General features: G+C 45.1%; 1 protein-coding gene across 2 annotated transcripts in view; it reads right to left on the bottom strand.

Moving 5' to 3' along the window:
- Window positions 1-767: 767 nt before the first annotated feature.
- Window positions 768-26893, bottom strand: part of Pgm1 (phosphoglucomutase 1) — a 65165-nt gene continuing 39039 nt past the window's right edge. For both annotated transcript variants that reach the window (XM_059254573.1, XM_059254572.1), the window contains exons 4-11: window positions 25955-26080; window positions 24714-24904; window positions 23292-23446; window positions 21065-21180; window positions 12151-12286; window positions 8168-8351; window positions 5800-5934; window positions 768-1439 (exon numbers count right to left, since the gene is read on the bottom strand). In XM_059254573.1, coding sequence (XP_059110556.1) covers window positions 1350-1439; window positions 5800-5934; window positions 8168-8351; window positions 12151-12286; window positions 21065-21180; window positions 23292-23446; window positions 24714-24904; window positions 25955-26080 — 1133 coding nt within the window. In that variant the 3' untranslated portion in view covers window positions 768-1349. The remainder of the gene's footprint in view (window positions 1440-5799; window positions 5935-8167; window positions 8352-12150; window positions 12287-21064; window positions 21181-23291; window positions 23447-24713; window positions 24905-25954; window positions 26081-26893) is intronic.

Raw genomic sequence — 26893 nt, 5'->3', positions numbered from 1 at the left:
CTGAGCCCTTTCTGGAATGGTCAATATAGCAAACTAACTTTGTGTTGCAAGATCCTTGCAAACCATAAAATGAATTATGCATATCATAGTTTGTGCTCCTCAGAATCTAGAAAGAGCCTATCAACACAACCCTGACTATCTGACAACTTACTGTGGAGTAGACACTGTGCTCGCTGCCTTTCACAGGTTCACGCACCTAATGGTCCCCATGCCCCGAAAGTTAGAACTACTGTCATCTCTCACCTTGAAGATGAGGGGAATGACATCCCAAGGTCACTCAAGGTCTCAGGTATGATTCAAACCCAGGTCACTTGGCTTAAAGGCCACACTTCTAACTGCTATGTTATCCTTGTGGGCTGGATAGAAATGTGTAAAGGTTACTCAGATCTGAGGGTTCTTCTTCTGCCTCTTCGGCAGGCCTGGGGCAGCCAGCACCACAAAGCATATATATGGTTTTGCTCCACCAGATCCACCAGACCTGAAAATCACCTTCTTTCCTAAGTCATTGACTGCACCAAGCTTTCTTCCATAACCTTGGGAGTATCCAGAGGTCGCTGCCCTGATGAGATTGAAAATTAGAGTTCTTAAATCTAAGGATTTTCAAACTTACCCAGAAATCAAGTTTTTCTGGCTAGGACATCAAAACAAAATATAATCCCCCCTCATCAAAGAAACCACCACCTCCAAGCAAAATACAATCCCCCTCCTCAAACAAGGAGACAGTCTGTTTTCTTTCTTTGTAGTTGAGAGTGAAGAAGACAACAGGCAACAGTAGTGCATTCTGCTTTAATGTCCCAAATATCTGTGCAGATGGGACCACGCTGCAAAACAACCCAGAGATCTGTAGACAAGCACGTCTCACTCGGAGGAAAACTAGAGAGAAGGCACCAGAAACCGTACTCTGTTGGATTACATGTAAACAGTAAATGGGGAGACTTTCACAGTGGAGCAGGAACTTCAGTATCATGTCACGGGCACACCCTATCAGCAGAAGATGGCCTTGCTGCTGCTGCTGCCGCATCATGGGTACATACTACCGACAGAAGATGGCCTTCTTGCTGACCATCAGCCTCCAAATCTTTACACTGTGGTGTAAACAGTACCTGACGCCAGGAGACAAAGGCCCACACAGCAGCAGTTCAAGAGGGCAAGAGAAGGAACAGACCTCAGGTCTGTCTTCCCCTTTCCATATACAGTGACAGTGTCTCACAAATGGCTACTTATCAAGTAGGAAGTAAAAAAATCAAGTCCTAAAAAGCCCAGGCGAATGCACTCTTTCTGTCCACGCTCTTCAATCAGGTGGCGTGGGTGGGTCCTGGCTGGAGGGACGGACCACGTCTGGACATCTTTTAGGTGATGACAGTGGGGGCAGTGCGTCCCGTCCTCTCCTGGAGCTGGGATACCTTCAGAGCAATGGAGATCAGGGGAGCCAGCATGACCTGGGAAAAACACAAAGGGAAGACCCTTTTCCATCACTTTTGTAAACAGAGCCCTGGTCCACGAGTCTGACCACTTACGCCAGTCTCCACACTACCTGAAGCTCTTTTAAGTAACAAAGCAAACCCAAGCCTGCCTCCAGCACTCCTTACTTCAATGAGCCAACTCCAGGGTCTACCCTGCAAAGCAAGCAACCAAACCATTCTGCATACCTCCTCTCTACATTCCCCACATTCATCCCATCAAGCCCAAGAGACTCGTACGCTGTAAATCTCTTACATGGTACCCACTTCTCTCCTACCATCTGCCATGGCTCCTACTAACACACTGTTCTCTTAGCTGAGTCCTTCTGCATCATCTGAGCTGATCCTTACACTGCACCCAAAGAGATCTTTCAGATGCAACCCCCTCCTTCACAGCTAGCTTTCACTGGGGGGTGGGGACGTGGATTCCACTGTTGAAATGAATCATCTTTGATATTAGACAAACGGAAATGTATACAGTTAAACTACCCGTTTCACAGAGGAGGAAACTGAGACCATACTGCATTGAAGGTGTGTAGTGATGGGACACAAATGGCCCAGAACAGGACCTTTTCTTCCTGTTACTGTCTTTTATCTACATCAGATCCTGTTAACTGGGAAAGCCAGCTCCACCTGCTGAGACTACCACATGCCACTGACTTGGAGCATCAACACAGCAGCTACAGAGTAAGGGCAGACACTCCCCAGGTGGCTGGTGGCGTCTGCAGGCACGAAGAAAACCTCAAGTTTTTTGTATGATCCTCCATCCTGGGAATTAGGTTCAGAAGAAATATATTTTTTCATTCCTTCTGTCTAGCATGGAATGGCTTTTATCTTGAAGATAAAAAGGGAGATAAACACTCCCACCTTCCTCCTTTTCTCTTTCTCTACTATCCTAAGGGCCGGTGGTGCAGACCCCAGGGCCCTTGGTTCAAGTTTTAGGGAAGCCAGAACCACACAAGGATGTGGAGATTACTGAAGTTGGGGCCTGGCCGCTGGAAAAAGTGTGACAGAGAAGCAGACTCTTGCAGTTCCTCTTTAACAAAAGCAACTGTGCACAAGGATCTAGTCAAATTCCGACCGCAGACGGCTGGCTGCGAGGACCGACAGAAAAGCAGGCTGCCACCTAAAGGTCAACTTGAAGCTTTGCAAAATGACAGGGTTCTGCCACTCTGCTGGGAACAGTGCAAACGTGTGCTACATTACTAAACTGTACACTTGGAAAAAGACAGGGCGATACACTTGGGGTTTTGTTTGTTTGTTCTTGTTTTTGTTTTTACAATTAAAAATTTAGGGTAAAAAATTGAAAATGAATAGTTCTTTTTTACATTGTGTGTGTGTGTGTGTGTGTGTGTGTGTGTGTGTGCAAACATACACGAGCACAGAGGCACACAACGGCACACATGTGGAGGTGAGAAGACAGCTTAGAGGAGCTAGTTCTCCCCTTCTATCACGTGGCTTCTGGTGTTCAAACTCAGGGCATAAGATTTGGTAGCAAATGCCTTTACCCACTGAGCCACCTCAGCAGCCTTGAACTGCTTTTGACTTTTCATTTTTAATGTTTTAAAGATTTCTTTATTTCATGTATATGGGTGTTTTGCCGTCACGTATGCAGGTGAACAACATATGACTAGTGCCCATGGAGGTCAGAATAAAGCGTCAGGTTCCCTGGAAGTGGAATTACAGATGGTTCTGAGCTACCAAGTGAGTGCTGGGAACCAAAACTGTGTCCTCTGCGAAAGCAGCAAGTGCCCCTAACCTGTGCATCTCTCCAGCCATGACTGGACCTTTCTTAGAAGCTGATCTTACGGGCCACCCCCAGTGATGAAGCCTTTAAAATCCACTGTCTCCCCAAAGCCTTACAACGATGTCAAGTTATCACTGCACAATTTTATATACAAAGAAACCAAGACACAAAACCATGGAACAATTCACCGGTGGACTCAGGTCTTCAGGGCCAGGAAGAGGATGGAAAATAAGATCTCACTAACTGCACAGCCTGTATGCTCAAACCCACTCTACTAGGAGTCTCCAAACTTGAGTTTTACAAGATTTTATTAGGAACGAGAAGAAAAGAGGCTTTGTGCAAAAGTACACATGACATACATTATTTCATTTCTTTTTCATAAAAATTGCTTTACATTTAAGGTACCAAATGTAATTTTTAAAAAATTTCGTTCTTTGCAGAATGGTGGGGCTTATGGAAGCTAAGCAAGCACTCTACTGTCAGGCCAGCCCCCCAGCTCCCGACAGGAGCTGTACAGTGAAGTGATTACGACTGTCATACTACTTGACACAGCCAACCTCTTCATAGTTCCTTCTCTGGCACGGTGGTAGTGAAGACGTTAGCAATACATTTGCTCAGAAAATTTAAGCACTTAATACAGCATTACTAACTACAGGCATCGAAGTGGCTCTGAGCACTCCAGAACTCCTGCATCCTACCTAACTGCAAGTCTCTACCCTTGAACTAACACCTGAGCCTACCCAGCCCCTGCTAAGGACCCTTCTCTCTCTGTCTGAGTTAAATTTTTTTTTTGTAAGCTTCCACAAGTAAATACGCTCCTATGGCATCTGCCTCTCTGCGACTGGCCTGTTTTGCTCAGTATAATGTTCTCCAAGTTCACCACATGGCTGCAAACGGCAGGACTCTCTTATTTTCAAGACAGAGTAATTTTGCATTGTGTGACTTGGTCACACCTCTCTCTCTTCATCTGCTGAACCGTGGGCACAGCTGCCCAGCAAATGGCTAAGAGGTGCAGCCATCTCTTCAGCATGAAAAGCCCCCAATTTCTCTGGACACACACCCAGGCAAAGATTGTTGACTGCAATGAAGTTCTTTTCTAATTGGTTTGTTTGTTGTGTGTGGGGGTGGTCATCCATTCTTGAAAATTGCCACACTAATGTGCTCCCTTTTCCCCAGCATGAACACTTTCTCTTTGGTCCTTTTGCAATGGTCAGTCTGTAGGGATGGGGCTGTAACTTATTCTGGCTTTCATTTGCATTTGCCTTATGAATAGTGACAGGGCCTCCTCCTCAAATACCTCCTGGCCATTTATATGCCTTTGGAAAATGTCCATTGAATTCTTCAGCAGCTGTCATTCAATGAGTATCTTTCAGAGTATGCTGTCTTGATCCTTTATGGCACAATATGAGCTGTGAATCACCCAGAGAGCAAATGTGCCTTGTTCCCTATACACTTAGTGGATACAAAGCTCTGGCTCAAGAGCATCTGCCAAGATGAGTGCTGTGAGGAAGACACTTGGGGAGACTCCTCTGTGCACCATTTTTCCTTTCAGCGCCTCCATTTTGGTGACTGTTCTGGAAGTCCAGGACCCCTGTTCATTCCTACATACTCCATAGGCACCCAACCCAGTCGGCTGCAAGTCAGTAGACTTTTCTAGCAAGACACACACTATTGCCTGTCCCTGCTTGTCCCCACTCCTGACAAAGCTGGAATCAGCAAATGCTTTGTCAGAGCAGGTGATCCACCACCAAGCAAAGCAATGCACCAAGGGCAGACCGGACATCAGACAAGAACGGATGCAGAGGCCCATTCTCGTGTAACTGCCACTGCACAGAGCGCATGCCTGGTAAGTGCTGGCTGCCTTTCTGTGCCTCAGTGCCCTCATCAGTACAAGGGAGAGTAATAGTCTATATGATTTAGAATTAAATGAATAGGGGCCGGGGCAGGTAAGGGTGCTTGCTGCATAAGTATTACCACATGAGTTAAATCTTCGGAACAAACACAAAACAAGCTATGTATGGCTGTGCACATACTTAGAACTCCAGCACTGTGAGGGGGAAAGACAGAGGAGGGTCACTTGCCAGTTGCCAGCCTAGCTTCAGGCTCAGTGAGTGACCCTGTCTCAGAGGAATAAGGAGGGGAATGATAGCAGGGCACTGGACATCTTTCTCTGGCTTCCATGAACACACAGGCATACATCAATCACTACATATATCATACACACACACACACACACACACACACACACACACACACACACACAAGAGAGAGAGAGAGACAGAGAGACAGAGAGACAGAGAGACAGAGAGACAGAGAAAGAGACAGAGACAGACAGAATGAGATTGTTAACTGAGTATATTTATGCAGTGGGCTTAGTAAAGAGCAGATGTTCAGACAAAAGCTAATCATTATTGTGGCTGTTACTGGTCACTTTTGCTCTAATATACTAAAAGAGACAAAGGAGGAAGCAAGTAAAGCAGGTGACCTGATGGGTTGTTGAGAACTGGCAATGATGTCACAGGTTCAGTGGACCACGATCTCTCCCTTGAACCAGAATAATGAATCAGGGTGCAGGGCTTAGGCGTTCATTACCTGGGGGTCCTGATTGATCTTGGCAGCGTCCTTCTCATAACTATCGATATACAGTCGAATGGTCGCCCCTGCACTCCCGGTGCCACTCAGTCTGAAGATGATACGAGAACCATCTGCAAAAATAAGCCGCAAGCCCTGGAAAAAGATAAGCGAAGTTTTTTCCCCCTCAAATGCAGAAAGGGAGCCTGAAGACTGGCAGACATGAGGGGTCCACTTGGAGACCCAATCTTATTCATTGGGGGATTAGATCCTTGATAGATGGCAGCAATCAAGCCCTGTGAGTCTGCTTTCTATCAGCCTCTCACTGCATCCAGACGGAGAGGCTTAACTAATGTAGGAGCAGCATTCCCGGGGTCATCGGGGAGACACAATCTTGGTGACGCTGGGCGGCACAAGGCTCCCACCCCTGCCCATTTCCCTGTGATTCATGGACTGGTCATTTCAGCTTGAAGCTTCATAAATAAGTAAAGCTGCTCCATGCAGGGATTTGGCTCGAGGCTCTGGAGGGAACTGCAGGCAGATGAGAGGAAGGGCTCTGGAGAAAGCACTGGGAGGGAATCTCAGAAAAGGGGCCACGCGCCCTGGACAGTAGGAGCGGGTGCTCAGACTAACCCAGCATGATCCAGTCATCAGGCATCTGATGACTGACAACTCAGAGTGCGGTCTGTGGGGTGCAGGGCCTTTTTCTCCTTTCCTTCCCTCCAGCGCCTCTATGCCTTACTTGGGGAGAAGATGAAGACTTGGAGACAGCTACTTTTCAGGGTAAGGAAGAAAGGCTACATCAGACGTTGGCCTAAGGGTCCTTCACTCTATATGAGTCTATCTGTATGGCGCCAAAGACTGGCCAGAAGGAGACACTCCTCGCCTGGTGTCTGCCACCACTCCACAGGTTCAACTGTGCCATTCCTTAGATCTGTTGTGAGGACAGCAGATGAGATGTGCAGAGTGTGTTCTCTAGCTAGTCAACGGAGAGGACACATTCACTCCCACTTAGCATGTTTTACTGTCTACAAGTGTACCCGGGTTGTCCTCACCCTCAAGCTTCAACCTGAAGCTTCTCAAACCTCCTCCCTAGCTTTACTTTGGGCCGTTTTCTCTCCTTCCCCATCTTCCCACTTGGTGCTCTAGTTTCCCAGTCCTACAAAGTGGCACTGCTGTCTCCTTCCTGGTGGCACAGAACACAGCTCCAGCTTCGCACAGTGCCACTGCCCTGGCCCTCTCTCTTGTGGATGAGGTGCCTGCGGAGTCCAGGCCTTGTGTTCTGAACTTCGGCTCTTGCTCTCAAGGCTTCACTACAACTTCCATGCAGCTCTGCCAACCTCTGGTCTGCTCTCTCCTCTACAGGCCTCCTTCCTGCTAGTCACAAGACCCAAGTTACCATCATCCAGACTGAGCCAGAGTCCTTGTTCATGGTGAAGGCATGAGGCTATGCCGCTTGCTAGAACTGGGTACTGAAGATGGCCATGGGGAGGCTCTGGTGTCCACCTACCACCTACTCTCTACAGGGGGTTTCCAGTGATTCCCCAAACCCATTTCCTCCAAAACCTGGCAGATGCTGTGTAAGGAAGCAAGCCAATGCTCTGCATCCCTCTGGAAAAAGCAAGCAGGGAGGTTGGGGGCAACAACACCTTCATCCCCTTCATTGTCTCTGCTTCCAAATTACCAGACATGACTTCATTCCTTGACAACAGGCAACAGATCTAAAACCGAGCAGACCCTGGGTGCTAAATGACTGTGTGAAGGAACAAGAAGGGTGACCAGCTTGTAGCCTTTGGGACACATCATGAGAAACCCCAGCCATCTGTCATCACCCAAGATAAGCCAGATTCTCAGTGACGCTGTCCTACTATGCATTGCCTTGGCAGAAGGCCACAGATAACAACAATGGGAATTTCTAAGCAGGAAGCCTTCCTTAGAGAGGCATATTCTAATTGTGAATCTGGAGCACACAAAAGGAGTACATACAATGCCACTCATGACATCATACTGCTATCATGTCTGAAGAGAGAGAAACTGATATCTAGGGACACAGAACACAGTAATGTTTTTCTACATCTTTAGGACTTTCCCATACATTCCACATAGCATCTTGGGTATAATTTTAGGGTTTACAAAAATCCCTCTGGCATACAGGCTCAGAGTTCTTGAATGGAGGTATAAGGGGCTGCAAAGAACTATGGGGGGTGGGGGGAGAATCTCCCTGTGAGAGTCACATGTAACTGGGCAGAAAGCCAGTTGAGATCAATTGCCCCAGAAAAACAGGCCTGCCAAGGAAACACAACCTAGGGACCTTTTCCCCCTTTTCTCTTGACGCTTCAGAGATGACACTCTGGGGTATCTCTCCCACATACTCACAATCTGTTCCTACCTGATTTCTTGAAATGCTTCCATCTACTGGGTCACTATATTCAAAGTTATCAGCTTTCTCCACAGTGTAGACTTTATCGTTTGCTGAGAACTGCTTCCCCACAAAGGAGCGGTCCAACATCAGGGCCTCCAGGTCCTTCATCATTTTGCTTGCACCCTCGGCTTCCACCTCCTCATAATCATACCTGGAAGAAGTTAAGAGCTGAAACCCCTGGGTTGACTTCAGAGCATCCGAGGCAAGCAGCACTGTGGTCATTCTTTGCTTGCCCCCTTGCTCCCCCGCAAAGCCCTCTAACTTCAGGAGGCTGGCAAAAGCTGGGAGCTTGTCAGTCAGCAGGAAGGGCATGTGCTGGATGAAAGGAGGGTTCAGAAGAAAGGGGCAGGACCTCCTGAATAACCAGAGAACGCCTGGTTTGGCTTTTCTGCAGAAAGAGGCTCTGAGATACTCCAAGGGCTTTGAGAAGACACCATCTACTGCCGCATCCCTACATCTTGAGGAGGGAACATGACCAGCTCTATTACTCCAAAGAACTCTAAGTCAACCGCCATGTGACTCAGGTCCTTCTGGTCCAAAAGCCTATCGCTCTTATGAGGTGAAGGCTGGGCCTGCCCCTTGGCCTGTGCAAAGCTGTGAGACTGTGGCTAAGCACAATTCCAGTAGCCACAGGAATTTCCTAGAGCAAGGCCAGAATACTAAAGACCAGATACGTAGCCAAAAGCTAGCGAGTTATGCTTCAAACACCAGCCTCCTTCAGTGGGGAGTGTTTTCTGCTTTAAATTCAGCCTGGCAGAGGGATGCCTTAAGTGGATGATAAGGGGTCAAGAAAAGAAAATAGCTGTATCACAAGTGAAATTTGTTTTCTTTCAAGACTTGTTCTCAGCCTTTTTCTTGTGAAGTTAAAGACCTTGGCATGCTTTCTTAACATGTTGGTACACGTCCTCTTGAAACAGTTAGAGGAGCAAGATGGCAGAGCCCATTTGTTTTCTATAGCAAAACAAGTACAAGATGTGCAAGATAACACCTCCGAGACACAAGGAGTACCGCAGAATCACAGCCAACGTACTGTGGCTCCAAGAGTCTACGAAGCCAAGACAAAATAGTCCCCTCCATCCTGAAGTTGGCACTTTCCCCCAGTTAAATGATAAAGAGCAAGAAATTACAACCAGGCTTCTGTGCTTTATGCCTGTGACCTTTGGGTGTTTGAGAGAGAAGATTTTTAAATCTCAAACACAGAGGGCTGGAATGGAAAGAATCCTGGCTTTGTAAGCAGACCGAGCAAGCTCAGCCTCCAGCTTCTGCTAGCTGACCTGCAAAGAAGGGCCAGCTGTGGTGACGCTCAGAATGCTGGTTGCCTTATCAAACCACTGTCTTGAGGCTCACACGAGACACTGGTGTGCAAGTTGACTAGCCCTGTTGTTCAGTGAAGAGGATACAGTGGGGTCAGAACAAATCATAATAAATACAGGTTCTGAAGACTGGATTTGTAGTCCTTGATTGGCAGTTGTATTTGATAAGTAGCAAAAATATGGTGAAACATTTCCAGTGTGGAATTGTGTTTATGTATCAACAGTGAAGCTCCGAATACCACTCAAGCTCATTTCACTCTGGTTACTGCTCATTCATCAGTTCATTCATATATCATCTATTCAAGGAGGATTTACACAGTGTCTGTATCACTCGGGGGAAATAAAAACAAACATGGTGTTTTTGTGAAACTCTGGACCTACAGAGTCCATGATTGCTACTATGGATTACCAGGTGTTCGTGCTCCTAGAGAGGACATTCCTGATTGGTTCCCATGACTTCTTCAAGACAACACATGGCAGTTTTTTACTTATGCTTTCAACAACAGAGTAATTTAATCAAAATCCTCTTAAAAGATTAACGAGTTTAAGTTGCTTAAGGTTCAATTCTTTTCTGATTTTCTGAAGACCATGGACTATCAGTTCTAGAATGTACATACTTTTTTTTTTTGTTCTAAAAACATCTAGTCCAATGCACCCATTTTATAAAAAACGCAACTAAGGAAAAAAAAAAAAACAAGAACAAAACAAACAAACAAACAAAAAGCCAGGCATGGATGTACATGCCTTTAAAGTCAGCACTTGTAAGGCAGAGGCAGGCAGATCTTTATGAGTTTGGGACCAGTCAGGGCAGCAGAGTGAGTGAATCCCTGTTTGAAAAAAATAAAAATAAGACAAAAAATGTGACTGAGCTCCAGTGAAATTATATCCATATATTTCTTACATATAAATGCTTTATCTACTATTCCTTTTCATAAAAATATTGAGATTTTTATGGGAAACCATTTTTCAATTTTTACACTTATTAAGGGATAGTCACATTAGAAATAATGAAAAAGAAAACAGTACTGGCAAAAATGTATTTTGGGGGTGCTAGGAGTTGAACCCAAAGCCTTGCACATACTGACCACACGGACACTTCACTATTCAGCTACACCTCTAGCCCCACTACTCATCTTTTAACACTTCTTAAAAATAAAAGTATAGATGATAAAGAAGAATTGCTAAGAGTTCTTAAATACTTTTTCCCTACAGAATCATCGGTACCTGGGAGAAAGAAAAATAGATAGTAAATATTTGTTGGATCAATGAATGAGATTCTGACTACTATCACTGGGTCCTATTTAGTGAGTCAGAAAGTTGATTTAAACTGAGTATTAACTGTCTCCAGAATTTAAGGAGAAACCTTTCCAGGCTTTTTGAGCTCCAGAGTTTACAAAACATCGTCAGACTCTGATTTCATTTAATCCTCTCACTAGCCAAACCAATATTCCTCTTTCTACAGATGAGAAAAATGAACACAAAGGTTAAATGATCTCCTAACTCAGAAAAGAAATAAAATTCAAATCTATTTCTGTGAATCTAAATCCAATGTTATTATCCTGCCTACCCAACACGTACATTTAAAGTGCTTATAAAGCATTTATTCTTCTGATTAGGCTAGCTAATTTTTAAATATTCTTGTTCTTTATGGTCGGCTTAAAAATTGACTTCATCTTCACCCTGATCATATCATTTTCAAAGTCCCCAGTTAAAAAGCTGGGTGAATCTCTGCATCTGCTTCCATCAGTTCCTGGATGAAGGCTCTTCTATGGTGACAGTTAGGGTATTCACCAACCTGATTACCAGGGTAGGCCAGTTCAGGCACCCTCACCACTATTGCTAGTAGTCTAAACTGGGGTCATCCTTGTGGATTCCTGGGAATTTCCCTAGCACCAGGTTTCTCCCTGACTCCATAATGTCTCTCTCTATCAAGGTATCTCTTTCATTGATTGATCTCCCACTCTGTCCCTCCCTGAGGTCGACCATCCCGTTTCATTCCCTCATGTTCTCAGGCCGAGCTCCAGGAGTCCAGTCAAAGAGAGGGAAGAGGGATTATATGAGCAAGGCGGGGATCAAGATCATGATGAGGAAATCTACAGAGACAACTGAACCAAGCTCATAGGAACTCACAAACTTTAGACAGACAGCTGTGGAACCTGCAGGGGACCAGACTAGGCCCTCTGCATATGAGAGACAGTTGTGTAGCTGGGTCTGTTTGAGGGGCCCCTGGCAGTGGGATCAGGATCTATCCCTGGTGCATGAGCTGGAGCCAATTACCTATGGTCGGATGCCTTGCTCACCCTTGGGGCAGGGGGGTGGGGCTGGGTCCTGCCTCAACTGAATGTACTAGGCTTTCCTGTTCCCCCATGGGAGAACTTACCGTTTTGGAGGAGGAGATGAGGGGTAGGGGTTGGGGGTTAAGCGAGGGTCGGGGCAGTGGGAGGGGGGATGAGAGGGGGGATCTCTGGTTGGTATGTAAAATGAATTAAAAAAAAATTTTAATAAAAAAATAAAAATAAAAGAAGCTGGGTGAACTTGGGTGTCAGTATCATTGCAGACAGGATAGACACTGTCTCTGAGAATTCTCTCTGCCCACTTCCCCACCATTCCTCAAACCCAGTCCAGACTGTGTCTTACCTGGTAAAGAAGTTCCGACCAAACTTCTGCCAGTGGTCTTTAAGGATGTCCTCCACACTCTGCTTGCGGGTGGCCAGAATGGAGAGCCAGGCCAGGACAGCCCACAGTCCATCTTTCTCACGAATGTGGTCGGAACCTGCAAGGCAACAAGAAATTTGGCTTTTCAAGGGGCCTCAAGAGCAAGCCCAGCGGTACTGAGGCTACTAAGGCAGTCAAGAGGCTCTCCTCAGGACTCCAGGACAGGGAAGGACTCATGTTCAATACAGTGGCACAATATTGACAAACAGCAGAAGAAACAGGAATCAAAGGCAGACGTCAATAAGTATCTATAGGATGGTTTGGGAGAGCTTGGTGTATCGATTACAAAGTATTAGTGTGGGAGGAAAAGTCCCATATCGATCTTAAATAAACATAGGAAAATATGGCTGTTGTAGATTTTCAGTAAATAAAACAGACTGCAGCACCATGGGACAAAACACAGCACCCAGGTAGAGATGCAGATACACGTGAGACTCAGGTTAATAGCCTCACTTTGAGCCTATGGGAAAACAATGGATTGCTCTTAATGATGTTAACATAAATGGCTCATTACTATAAAGAAACTTTAGGGTTGGTTTTTTGTTTTGTTTTGTTTTGTTTTTTGTCCTAAAAAGAAAACAGTTCAAATCCAGAAGTATAAAACCCTGCAGGGCATGATGGTGTCCACATGTCATCCCAACACTGAAGAGGTGGAGGAAAGAAGATTAGAAGTTCAAAGCTAGCCTGAGCTATATGGGCCCTGTCTTAACAAATGGGAAAAGGTTGGGGGAGACTGAAAGCCTCTAAATACTAGAAAATATGCAAGTTTCCTTTTACTGTTGAGAGTAAGAAATGCAGGTAAATCCATCATTCATAAAGGGAAATGAACATATTTACCTACTTTAAAAATGCCGATTTTATATAGCATTATAAAATAAATAAAATTAAGTCATTGATACACTTTAAAGAATCTACATTATTTACAACTCTAAAACAGATATTTACAACAGTTAGTATAGAAAAGAATATTATTAATAAGAGGGAAGCAAGATCTAAATAAAAAATCGATTATTTTGTAATTAATTAATGTAATGAAAGGCTGACACTATTTTTAAGAAGATAAATTAAAACCACAACAAGCAACTGGTACTTCTTGACAAACGGCCACCAATTTAAGTTAGAACCTGGGGCACTGGGGAAGTAGGAAAGAAATGAGATTCTGCTACAGTGCTCTTTTGTTACACTGGTACCATCCTTCTGAGAAGCAGGTTGGCACAAAGTATCACACTCTTAAGGGAAGCTACTAGTGAACAAGCCTGTTCTAGGACATTTTTCTTTAAACCAGTAAGGTCTGGTTTGGTGATAGGGACACATCCTTTTTGCTGTGTTTCTTGCTAAAATCTTTACCAAATTTAAGAAGTTATCTCCTTTGCATGCGTGACTGTGACTGTGTGTGTGTGTGTGTGTGTGTGTGTGTGTGTGTGTGTGTAAAAAGACCTTTTTTTAAAGCCTGCCATGGGCCAAAACTTTCACTTTAAGCATTTTAACTTTTTTTTTTAAATCAAAACAAAGTATACACCATAGTAAATTTATTTTCTATTCTCTGAGGACTCCATGTGGTCTTGGAATATTGTTTCCCAGACTGCCACATCATGAATTCTTCCCATGTCTTCTTGTTTTGCACTTGGTCTTGTTCTCCTTGGTGCTTCAGAGTATCTGGCCTGATGCTGGCCACTGTGTGCACATGTTTGGGAGTGTCTTTCCTACCTGTCTTCTTCATCCTTTTGGCCCCAGTCCAAGCATCCTCTCCTCTTTGACACTAGCTTCCAACTTCTCTGAGCAGTTGTGAGTTCCTTTTTCTCTCTTCTCCTACCGAAGCAAGACCTCTAGGGTGATAACCATACTCCTTGTATCCCTCCATCTGTTTCCCCACTAACCTTGGGCTTCTTAGAGCCTTGTTAGTTTTGTAACTAATTCTGAGGAGCAGCATGGCACGTGAAATTTAGCAAGGAACTAACTGTGGATGTGTGTATGAATGAGCAAGTTAATTCATTCATTCACTCCAACACTTTCTCTGATAAACAGCATGACTGAAAGCAGCGAGGCGATTTACTTCAGCTCTCAGCTGCATCGAGCATGAAAGGAAGTTAAGGCAAGAATTAAAGGCAGGAACCCGGAGGCCAGAACTGCAACAGAAGTCTTGGAGAAATGATGCTTACTGGCTAGATCCCAGGGCTTGCTCAGTCTGCTCTTGTATACAGCAAGGACCATCTGCCAGAGGCACCACCACCCAAAGTGGGCTCAGCCCTTCAACATCAATCATTAATCAAGAAAATTCCCTAAAGGCCAATCTAATGGAGGCATTTTCTCAATTAAGATTCCCTCTTCCCAGATATGACTAGGTTTGTGTCAAGTTGACAAAAACCAACCAGAACAAGAAGTGAAGTGACATCTCAAAACCCAGATGCTGCAGGACCAGAGACTATAGGCAGTATATTACAAGGCTTTATTTGGAAATATTTACATAATTTCATTATCTATAAACTTCTGCTTTTACTGCTATTTTAAGGAATAAAAATCTCTCTGTCTCTCATGGCTTTTACAAATGAGAAGTTTTGGAACAGTTCATTCTGAGGATTCTGGCAGCTTCCCCAGTATACTGGAGATCCGTGATGGTTTGAAATGATTTATCTGTGCTCCACTGGGGTTCCCTTTTCGTTTTGGGGAGTTTTTCTTAAGTTTTATTTATTTATTTTTAGGAGTATTATGTGAGTCTGTGTGTGTATTTATGTGCACCACAAGCATGCAGGAGCCTGTGGAAGCTGAAGAGGGTTATCAGAAACCTTAGATGTGGTCTTACAGGAAGTTGAGAGCTACCCATGCTGGGTGATGGGAACTGAACCCAGGTCCTCTGCAAGAGCAGTAAGTGCCCTCAGCTGCTGAACATCTCTCCTGCCCCTTCTGTGGTTTACAAACAGAGTCTCCCTGTGTGTCCCTGCCAGGAACCTGTAACTCTCCTCCTTCACCCTCAAGTGCTCTGACAACCGCAGGTGTGTGCCACCACACCTGGCACCTCCTTTTAAATTAAAATAAATTAATAAATAAAAAGTGCACATTAACTTTTTTCCTTTTGGGGGTAGGTAGTTGCTGGACTGAAAGCATGGATATGTTTCCACTCGTAAATAAGAAACTTAGGGGTTTTTTTCTTTTATGAGAAATGAAAATGGAAAACCTGAAAGTCTTACCAACTTTGGCTAAGTTATTTGGGAATAACTAAATCATACACTCATTCTCATAAACAAAGCACCCATCTGGGTGACATCAACATGGATTTTAGTCTCAGTCTCTTGTCTCTATTAACCTTGGATGGGAGAACACGCCAGGTAGTCTGGTTAATCCTTAGGAAGGCTGGATAAATTAGACTTCCTTCAGTGCTCTGATGAACAGTAGTGGCTCCTAGTGAGAAATGGCCTGGTGCCTGCATTGCTAACCTGCTTTCTGAGCTGTGGTTCAATAGAAAGTGCTTTTTAGTAAGAGACAGAAAGTCTCAACCTGCGGTGCTGTTTCTAGGAGACATTTGGGTCTAAATCAGTTGCTTTACTTTTTCAAAGTCTCTGCTTTGTCATTTGCAAAAAGGGAGAGAAGGTTGCCCTCTCACCCAGCTGTGAGACATTCTGTAGACCAGCATGTGGAGACTTACACTTCGGTGTTTTATAATGCAAATACAAGATGCTATTAGGAATAAAGAGAAAAACAGAATTTTTAGGGGAAAGTAATAATATTTTCCATTCACCATATAAAGCTTTCAAAACATAATGTCTTTCATTGTACATAGTGGGAAGAAAATGGAAAAATATAATCCAATACACTTTCTCCTCTAGGTCATGGAAACACCCCTTACCCCTAAAGGTACAAGAATCCAAGCTCACTTAAATGTAAGGAAGAGAAGCTACTGTCACCCAAGCTGGCAGGAGGGTAGTGCTGGATTTCTCTCTGTGGCTTCATTCTTGCTCCAGTGCAGGGCCTACCAGCCTGGGCAAATGCTGCCCTTTCAGCATTTTGCAACACCTGTCCCTGTACTTCAGCTTAATCAGCGCCTTGTGGTAAGGACAAACTGGGCTCAGTCAGGGCATGCTCTGGGTCATAGGCAAGAAAAATGTCAACCCTGGCTGCGGGAGCCAAGAGTTAACGGTTTAGGGATTTGGTTACATTTACTAGCATGGGCATCTCAGGAGCTGCCCTGGCATGTGCCTCTCTCTGCCAGATGACAGCCTGAGACAGGGGTGTGGCAACTGGAAAACAGCAACGTGGACTTCTCTGAAAGTATCAGTGTCTTGTCTGTCTGCCTGTTTCTCTCTCTCTTTCTCTTCCCATTCCCCTGAACATGCAGAGCTCTCTGTTTGGAAATTTCCATGCACCCCTAGTAACCTGGCGAACATCTCCTGCAAATGCTTTCACCTCACCCTCACTCAGGATGGCACCCTTGACCTCTCGGTGCTATTACTACCATCTCCCATGATCATTCTCTTGACTATGAGCTGTGGCCACTGTTGGCTCAGGGCAGTTCTCAGGAAGGGTTTGCCGAAGAAGAGCCACTCCCCAACTGTGTGATGCAGTCCCGTCCTGTTTCCCTTTCTGTGTGTCATCTGGAAAGGACTGGCTCCACAGCAAGCCTTCTCTAGCCCACTCCAGCCCTCAAGGGGTTGTACCCCAGGAACTCCCAGCTCTCCATTTAGGACGTCTCTTGCACAGCCTCATGACTGCTCTAGAACTGGGTTTGCTTTCTACAGAGTGCCTTTGTGGGGAGATAGTAAGGGCCTGGACAGCAGGGACTGTGTTAACATGAACTTCACTTTCTATTCAACAAACAAGAATTAATGCCAACACGTTCCAAGTACCAAGCTATGTCTCCTAGCCTTGCAGATAGCACAAAGACACAGGTGAGGAGGCAGGCAAGCAGGTAACAGTATACCTGACTTAAATATAACTAGGGTCTAAGCCTAGTCCCATTGGGTAGTTCACCTGCAACATCTCCAGACATGGGACGCTGCTGTCTTCCCTGGAAGCTCCGTGTAGATCAGGAAATGTACTCTAAGATATGCAAGTCAAGTGGGAAGATGGACTATGTGACCCCCCCCCCCCCCCGCCCCCCATAGCATTCAATCCATTAGACACTCTGAGCTCCTGGTCCAACACCTCCTATCACTTCGCACCCTAATTACCCAGCTAGGGTCTGGCTTCTCTGAAAGGTAAAAACTCATGGAGCTCTCCAAGAGGACAATTTGCTTGCCACAGCCTAACCTAGTATCAAGACATGTCAAGTTCAGTGAGCAACTGAGGAATGAGTCGGTGCAAGGAAATAAAAACATGGAAGGTTTTTCTTGGGAAATTAAAATGAAACAGGCCCCATTAATTCAAGTTATCACTCCTGGGTGATATGTTGCCATTTTTACAGGTGGGACTCAAGGAAAAAATATTGAGAGTCTCCAGTTGTAGAAAGATCCTAACTGACTGGCAAGTCTCCACGTTACCAAGTTCATCTCCAACCACATTTCCTCCCCCTTTTCCCCAAACCTTCCATTTTCCTGAAGGATTTCAAAAGTAGTGACTCTCAACTATTCAATGACTTAACTTTGAATTTCCTAACGAGACCAAAGTGGGTCAGAACTGCCACTGCCACTGTGCACACAGCACTACCAGGAATAATCAGTTTGGCACCATGAGATCAACTGAAGACAATAGGCCCATGATCCTGCCCAGCTCTGCCCCCCATTCTGAGTCCTAAGAAAAACCACGTTTATGCCCAATGTCTGAGGGTGTGTTTAGACCCTGTGTTTACAGTACTGTGTGAGAAAGTTGCTGTCTCTTCAGGAAGAACAGACAGGCATGTCCTTGGTAACACTATATCCACAGTAGTGAGGCCTGGTTTTTAAAAGCCTGTGGTTTATTTCACATTGTGAGGTGAGGATTCTCCATTATGTTCAAGAAAAACAAAAACAAGAAAAACTCTGACATCACGTATGGTTCCAAAAACCATACTGGAAATTACATCCAAGGACTTTTAAAGGTCTTTCCTTCCAGCAGGAATCCACCTGTGGACGGCACCAAGGAAGGAGTGTCCTTGCTCCCTCAGCAGCATTAGCTCAACACCTCTTCTACTCTGGGCTCCACTGGAGGCTCTCTGAATACAACAGACACCAGGACAAATAAACCCCGTCCTCATGGAACTTACAGTCTAGTGCAGCCGATACAAACAGCAGTAAATAAAATCACTGTGGTGAGCACACCAAGTGTAAACATATGGGGCCTGAGAAGGCTTACACTGGAGGGCCACGGAGGCTTCTGGAGAAACTGCCTGTCATTACCTGGGAGAATACAGGCACACAGTGTCTTCCACTCAGCAAATTCACAGAATTCAAACATCTCAAAGCTCATAGGCTCATCCACCCTGAGAGGGGCTGTGAGGGGACTGCCGGGAACATTTACCAGGAAGGGGTGTGGTGGGAGGACAGGATGCTTCTGTAACTGAGGGGCCGGGAGTTTAGACCTGCAATCTCATTTGCACAGAACCGGAAACCTAAGTGTGCAGCCTCGTTTCTCCCACCCTCAGCAATTCAATCATTTGTTTATCTCTTACCAACTGTTTATCACTTTCCCTCTTTTTCCTCTGAGACAAGAAGAGCTGTGGGTTTCTCTAATGAGATGTTCTCTTTTTGAACATAAAAGCTATCAAGGGGGAAAGAAAACCATGGCTGGCACCAGGTTCGGTTGAATGGGTTAATAAGGAAGGACCAACTCGATCGATCGATCGAGAGTCTGAAGTCTGATACTCTAATTCAAACCTCCGCAAATGTGACTGGTAAAAACAATCATTATACACAGCCTGATGTAAGTGCAACAGTATCACAGAGCTTCCTAAAAGCTAACATTAGTGAGCTGCACCAATGACAGAACAGTGCCCAGCACACACTCTTCAATTGCCAGGCCTGTGTGTGTGTGTGTGTGTGTGTGTGTGTGTGTGTGTAGAAGGGTACACACATGTTTGGTTAAAACTGTACTCATAGGGTTCTTATACTAGAATATTCTAGAACTTTTGAATGCTAATTTCATTATGACTATTCAAGTTTCCCAAACTAGTTTTCAGTAAACTAGTATTCTTCTGTAAATGTGTACTCTAAAAAACCTGACCCTAGACCCTCTCTTGTCACTAGGCTCAGCACTGGTGTGGCCCATTAGAGATGGAAAACTAAAAGTTTAAACACAGTGTCTGCCTCCAAAGAGCTCTTCTTCCATGAAGAGTAACTGAGGCGAGGACGCAGCTCTGTGGTGGAGTCCTGCCTAGCACGCTCAAGGCTCAGTCCCAGCATGGAAAGTGAGAGGCGAGGACTGTAATGGCTGGGCCTGCCCTTTGACTGACTAGAGAACACTGAGAACTCCACAGGAGGAGGCCATCTCACAGGCAGCAGTCATGCTCACAGAATAAAGTGGCACTGCCCACATTTAGTGAAGTAGGACAGGACTAAGCAGTCATCTTATAGTCTCTCATTAAAGACTCAGAATTCTGGAAAATCTCGCATCCCTTGGGCATATTGTTCAACCCTCAAATTCACCTTCCTTTCTTTTCTTTTGTTTCTTTGGTTTTGTTTTTCGAGACGGGGTTTCTTTGTGTAGACCTGGCTGTCTTGAAACTCAAACTCAGCAATCCCCCTGCCTCTGCCTCCCAGGTGCTGGGTTTAAAGGTGGGCGCCACCACCACCACCGCCCCGCCTCACCTATCTTTTTTCTTAGCACTGGAGTCTATCCTGTCAATTTGTTATGAAGAAGTACCGCCTCTCTCCCAAGAACAGTGACCTGCTCAGAACTTCACAAAAGCTGCCTGGAGTCTATCAGCTCATACCTCCCACCACAAACTCTGGGTTAGGAGGAAAGGAGATCAGTACTTGGTCCTGATGAGCCGGCATGAACTGCACTCAATTGCAAGGCTTAGTGAATGCTTGGTTTTAATCTTTTCTTTATTAAAGGGTGATCAGACAGTAATAAAGGACCATGGAGATGAGCCCCTGTACTTTAAAATGTTGGACAAAGAGAACGTAAGAGGTGGGACTACTTGAGTCCTTGCCCCCTGGCTGGCTAGAAATGAGCACATGCCTTTGCAGCTGTCTGGAGATGAGCAACTGATACGAGTACATTGGGACCATAGAGAAAGTCCTGGGGGAGGCCAGCGCTCAGGTCGGTATTCAGACCGGCAGAGATGAGAACAGAACCACAGAGGTGAGGCTCCGAGGTCACCAGACCCTACTCCAGGACACCCTCTCTCCAGCTATAGCCCACACCTAGGCCTCATGCCAAGGCTACTATGTTTACATTTTTATCACCCATCAACTTAGTTTCACCCTCAAGGTCTCCTTCAGTTAACCCTGATACATCATAATTTGTTGCTACAGAAAACTTGGCTCTATGAAAGGGAAAAATTTAATGACATGCCAAAACCTTTTCTTACATAAAAACAAAACAAAACAAAACAAAAAACCTGACTTGTTCCACCATATTTCTCCTTAGAAATGAAAACATTTGTGAAGGTTTCCTTGGCCACTAAGGGAGGAAAACTGTGTTTATCCTGTGTTTAATCCATAGAGACTCAGTGTCCAATGCTGCCAAGGAGGCCCCGAAACTTCCTGTCTCGGTAGTTGTGATCCTCTGAAAGTAAAGCCAGCCCTCCGGTCCAAATGTGCCCACTGCTTTTCGAATGTGTATACTTCACCAGGTTGTCATAAATAAATCCTGTCTTGATTTAGGCTTCATTGGCTCCTGCTGCTATTCTAAGATCTAGGCAGTCTAAACTTTCCCCCGAGGCAGCAGTTGTGGGAGAGAAAATGCTAGCGTGAGTGCAACTTACCAGTCCCGAAGCTCTCCTCCCCACAGAGGGACAGTTTGCTTGCATCCATCAAGTTCCCAAAGAACTTCCAGCCAGTCGGGGTCTCATACAAAGCGATCTTTGTGGCGTTTGCTACCCTTCAAAGGCATGAAATCAAAGTCACATCACAGCAGGACTGTGAGCAGAGTCACGTGAGGATGGAGAAGAGCAGCCATCATTGTAACCAAGGGTCCCATTTAACATTTCTTAGAGGTAGACATAATTCTACATATGGTGGAAAATCAGAAAAGAAAAGTTGGGCACAAGGGGCTCTTCTGTATGGATTCAGAGGAGGGTGGAGAAGAGGAAGAAGAAAGGATTAATTCAGATCACAGTTTAATACTTGAGGGTTAAAGAGCAGGGTCGAGGCATTTAAACCCATGTGTCTGGGTACAAAACACGTCTACAAGCATCCCATAAAGAGCAACAGAATGGTGTTTTGATGTGCTTATTAACAGTCACAGGGGTCAGCATTTCACAGAGAAGGTGCAGAGCAAGTCACACAGGCAGATGACCCACAGCCCATACTCAGCTTCCAACCAGTGTTTCTTACTTATCACCAGATGTCCCCCCTGTGGGCTCTCCCTTTCCTAACAGCCTCACCCATGCTCATAAGTAGTCTTGTTCTCCTCCAACAAATCTTTTACTCCTTCCTACGCAGCTTTAGACTACAGAAGACCTCCGGGAAGGGCTACGGCTGTAGCTCAGTAGTGGGGAGCACGCTGAGCATGCGCAAGCCCTGCAACAGATTCCCGGCACTGATAAATAAATGAACGAGGAAAGAAATTTGGAGTGGGTTTTTAACCCTCTCCCTTAAAAAATTCCCCTACTGTTTAAATAGTGGAAGTTGCCTGATAATTTTAATGCAGTCTCGGTGAGGTTTGCATTCCAGGATGCCTGCCTCCTTCCAAGCAAAGCTGAGTGGCTTGTGTCTGAATTCTAACAGGAAGGAAAATCAAATCTATGATTCTGAGAACCTTGAGAGCACTTTCAGATAAGGTGTTTCAGTTCTGAGTCTACACGGATTATCAGTTTTTCCAAAAATTCTAATTAAAGTACTTCTGAAGAGACACAGAAGGCATTCACAGTATGGTGACCATAGTATGGCCACCAAGCAGCTGTGAGCTCCAGTGTCAGGTCTGGAGGCAGAAACACTGGCTTCAGATGCTGCTCTGAGTCAGCTGTGACATTTTAGCAAGGCTGGCAACTCCTGACTCTCACTCCTCATTCTTGAAGTCAGGGTGCCAGGAGGATGCAGAGACGGAGAACATGAAGAACTCCACAGAAGCTCACCATCCCAGCATCAATCATTCTTTCCTTATTACCTGAAGTGAAGCCAGCAGTAACTCTGTGACCACCTCATTTCCAAAATGAAAACACTGTATGGTCTAGCAGTTGGGGGCTGAGGCTCTGTGTTCAAATCCTGGTTTAGCCACTTGGCAAGTGGCTGAGTCTGGACAGCTCCTTGACTTTTTGACATCCACCAGTAAAGTGGGGTTATTAACAGCATTTAATATTAACAGCATGTAATTGAATGACTTAATCAAACATGTAAGATATTTATTGTCCTGGACAAGGGACCATTCCTAAAGCTTAGCTACTACTCTAAGTATCTAGACCAACACACTATTCTTTTTTCAAGGTCATGGCCTTTTACTCATTCACTCTTGACCATTTACTTAGCAAAAAATTCCTGAGCACCCAACATGTTCTAGCACTTGTTTGTTATTTATTACTTTTCATTTTTAATTGCTTTATATGCACACTGCTCAACAAAAATGATCCTGCATAGATCAAGAATAATGCCTTGAGTACAAAGAGAGAACCACACACTCATTTACTCACTAACATCCACTAACTCGTTCATTTAAAAAAACAAAAACAATGAATGTGTATACACCCTCTGATATTTAGGCACATTGTTAAGCAGAATCAAGATGCTTAAAAAAAAAACAAAACTAACAACAGTGTTTTCTGTGTAGAAGCGATAGTCTAGCTGGGGATACAAACAGACAGCCTCTCAGAATTCAGGGTGATGAATACTGGACAGGAGGGGTGCAGGATGCTGGGAGAGCTCAGAAGAGAGCTAACCCTGAAAACACCTCATTCAAGAGAGATGCTGGGAGGGGAGGACGCATGCTCCAGGCACAGTGAGGACATAATGAAGAACAGTGATTTGAGACAGGTGGGCCCAAGGACGGAGACCTACCGATCCAGGGCGCCACTGGTGGGCATGCTGCGTGCAAAGCCACGGACCCCAGTCTGCTGGAAATACGGAATGCTGAAGATGTTGGCAGCGATGACGGCCACAGAGTCAGAAGGGTTCACGAAGAACCCGTGCTTGCCCAGAATCATGTTCCGATCCTTTGGAAGAAGGGAGATTCAAAGTAAAACCTTTTCATCAAACAATGGTAAACAAAAGCAAAGATCATCTGTGGAGTGTTAGAAAACTCAAAATGGATCCTATACTCACACTGGGCTTTAAACACTGGATTTTTAGCGGATTTGATACAGGGCTGTTGGACCAAAGGCACCTCCATGCTCAAGAGTTAAAACTGGTTTCAATTAAAGTGTAAGCACAACCCCCACCCCACCCCCACCTTTGAGCTAAACTCTCTGTTCTCCCTCCAGGGGCCCACTAACTTTAACCTCCTAGACCTTTCCAAACTCTGGAACCAATCATGTTTCTCCCAGAGGAGGGGAAAGGATGTACAAGAGAGGAAATGTTGGCTGTTTACGCAGTTTGACAGGTCTACTGGGCATCCTTTGAGGAACAAAGGCAGACTTCTTCAAGGAAGGGCTGCTAAATCATGGTCCCCCCATTTGATACTGGACCCAACAAACAAGGCTGCCACCTTCACTGCTTCCGAGGTGCCTCCCATGCAGCTCCATTTGAGCACTTGAGAATGTGGAGGGGAAATGCCAGGGCACACCGCATTGGAAGATGCACTGTGATATAGTACCTGCTGTGAGCCCTTTTAATTTTCCTAAATTTTGACGTGGGGAAAATTAGTTTTCAGGAAGCAGTAGCTTCTAGCTGGTAAAGTAACCAAAATAAAAAAACAATATTATAAACAGAGCACTTACTGTCTACGACACACCTAAGACAAAATCTCCTATGTTTTCATGTGGTCACCAACATAAGGAGCAATTTATACACAAAATTTTCATTTTAGAGAAAGAATAAAATGTTAATTCTCTTAACATAATCATTACATTGGCTATAAATAGTTTCATTATCCAGCTAGTATTAATGGCTGCATGGGTATATTATAAGACGGAAACCTTCTCTAGAGGTTAAATGATTAATCAGGGGCTGGTTGAGACCTACCTTAGGATAAGTATCTAGAACTCCACTAGCTTATGAAGTACAGTCATTAAGTCCTAACTGAGACCTAAACCTTCCACTCAGCAAATTTGAGTGCCTGAAATTAAACGCATTGGTTACATTTCAAAGACTCTTGTTTCTGCTCAAAGGGGTCTTTTAATCATTTGAGCCTGGCCTCTGGTGCAATAAGGGGCCCTTGAGAGTCACTCACCAGGCTCCTGTGGCTAGGTAGAAAATGTCCATTTCCCCCCATCTGCAAGGCCCAACTTGCATGAGAATTCATTTAAAAGTACTTATACTCACCCCATCACCATCAAAGGCAGCCCCAAAATCATGCTCTCCTGACTTCATGGTCTCCACCAGGTCAGCAGCATAGGTGAGGTTGGGGTCGGGATGGTGGCCACCAAAGTCCTCCAGGGGAACACAGTTCACTGCTGAATTTGCAGGGGCACCAAGTTCTTCACAGAGGATCTTCTTTACATACGGTCCCACAACTATTACAAAGTAAGTATGAATAGTCAAAACGTAAGACTTATTAAAACATTGAAGGTGAAGGGTGAGATAAATCACACTTTGGGAGGAAGAATGGTGTGGGCAACTCCATATCCCCAGACATCACAGTCTTTGAAGGGAGTCACCTGCTGAGCCTCCGCCCATTCCCAAACAAGTACAGATGAGGCCCTCATTTATGCCGACTAGCTGAGGATGACAACAACCTTTCTCAGGAAAGAGGAAGTAGACGTGTTTTGTCAAAACCAGGGGGCCAACAAGCTCTCAATAGAAGGCTGCAGCCCAGCAGGAGAGGATTCTCTCAGGGTGGTCTGCAGTGTATCAGGAAGCTCTACACAGACCCATGAAATGGCTCAGGCACAGGCTTTCTTCTCCAACCACACAGACAGGTATGTGGGTTCCACACCCCTACCACTCTGATACATTACAGTTTTGAACTGCTGCCGAATAGGCAGAAAACCTAAACAGCTAAGAATATTCATGTTCTGTACGTAGGAAAGTCTCATGGCTTCAGTTCATAGACATGGCTGTCCCTTCTGGCCTGGTCAAACAGCCCACAGAGGAAGAAAGGTGGGAGATTCACATCCTGTTGCTGCTGAGTTTAATCCTCAGCTTGCCCTTGCCCTCAGCTAAGAAAAAGTGTCTGGAAGCAGGTGGATGGGGGTAGGGCTCAAGAACATGTCCACCAGAACACTAGCAAGCAAGCCAATGGCACCCTCCGGTGTATATGTGGGTGCATGAGAAGAACGTGAGTGACCTGCTGAGGGACAGTGAAGTATCCACAACAGCTGCATGGGACTCAAAGCCCAGGGCTTAATATGAAAACACTGACTTTCACGCCAGCTTACCATGAGGGACATCTCTACTGTTCTACACGCCTACAATGAGATTTGTGACTGTATAAATATAGGTCTGAAATGGCTGTGAAATAACTCTGTCTAAGCCACCAGAGGCTTAAGAAGAGGGTTGTGAAGGCATCGTGGCACACACAGCAGAGAGCAACTCCCTGTCTCTGCAGATCCACGAGTCTGTACCTCCATGCATGGCGTCTATGCGGATCTTCAGTCGGTTTGGACCGGACAGTAGCTCCTTCAGTGCGTTGAAATCAAAGATGTTTCTCAGCATTGTGGCATAGGCCTCCACCGAGTCTACAATCTCCACTGTGAGAATATTTGACAGTAAAAGGAAAAACAAAACATATTATACTCCAAACACTATATTTCTATAAACCTGCAGTAACTATTCAAAAGGGCAACTGTGGCAGCCATTAAATGTCATCTTATACACACTAACAATTTTCCTTGGACAGTATAATTTTATAGACAAGGGAACCCAAGGTTTGAAAGTCAGAACTTGCACAGCTAGGGTGGGGCACTTGAATTCCCAGCAGAGGCTAGATGAACTCTGCTATGCTGCCACTCACTACCCCTACACATCCAAATCACTTCTATCTTGGCATCATTGATGACAGAACAGATAATACCACTCTTCAGTTTTCTTTTCCGAGGTCCAGTAAAAGCGGGGAGAAGTTCCCTCACTGACTCACTTTCTGCATGTACTGCTAGTGGCTAACACTAGAACTAGCTTTGCTCAGGAGTTCTGGACATTTTCAATGCATGAGGAGTCTATGGAACTCTCCAGTGGTGGCTTCGAGACCCTAGGAACATGTGGCACTTTGGGTTTACTGTCTGTGATGCAACCAATCAACCCTTGATGCACCCCTAAAGTTGTCCAATGGAAAAAAAGACAAGCTGAGCTTGGCCAAATGAATGTCACAGAGGTAACCCTCTCAACGTCTTCTTCTTAATATGCATTTAGAAATGTTCATTCCATAGATCACTGCAATATCTTGACATTCAACAACAAAATGTGGCCCACGCCTGCCTTTTTGGGGAGTGTCATGCAACCCAAACAATTGTTCTGGTCGATTTGACAGAATGTCAGGGGAGGGGGAACAGTTTAAAAGCCAGGGT

Source organism: Peromyscus eremicus, chromosome 2, assembly GCF_949786415.1.
Source record: "Peromyscus eremicus chromosome 2, PerEre_H2_v1, whole genome shotgun sequence".
Lineage (NCBI taxonomy): Eukaryota > Metazoa > Chordata > Mammalia > Rodentia > Cricetidae > Peromyscus > Peromyscus eremicus.
The sequence above is the reverse complement of the archived record's forward strand: the minus strand, read 5'-3'. Positions and strand labels throughout refer to the sequence as shown.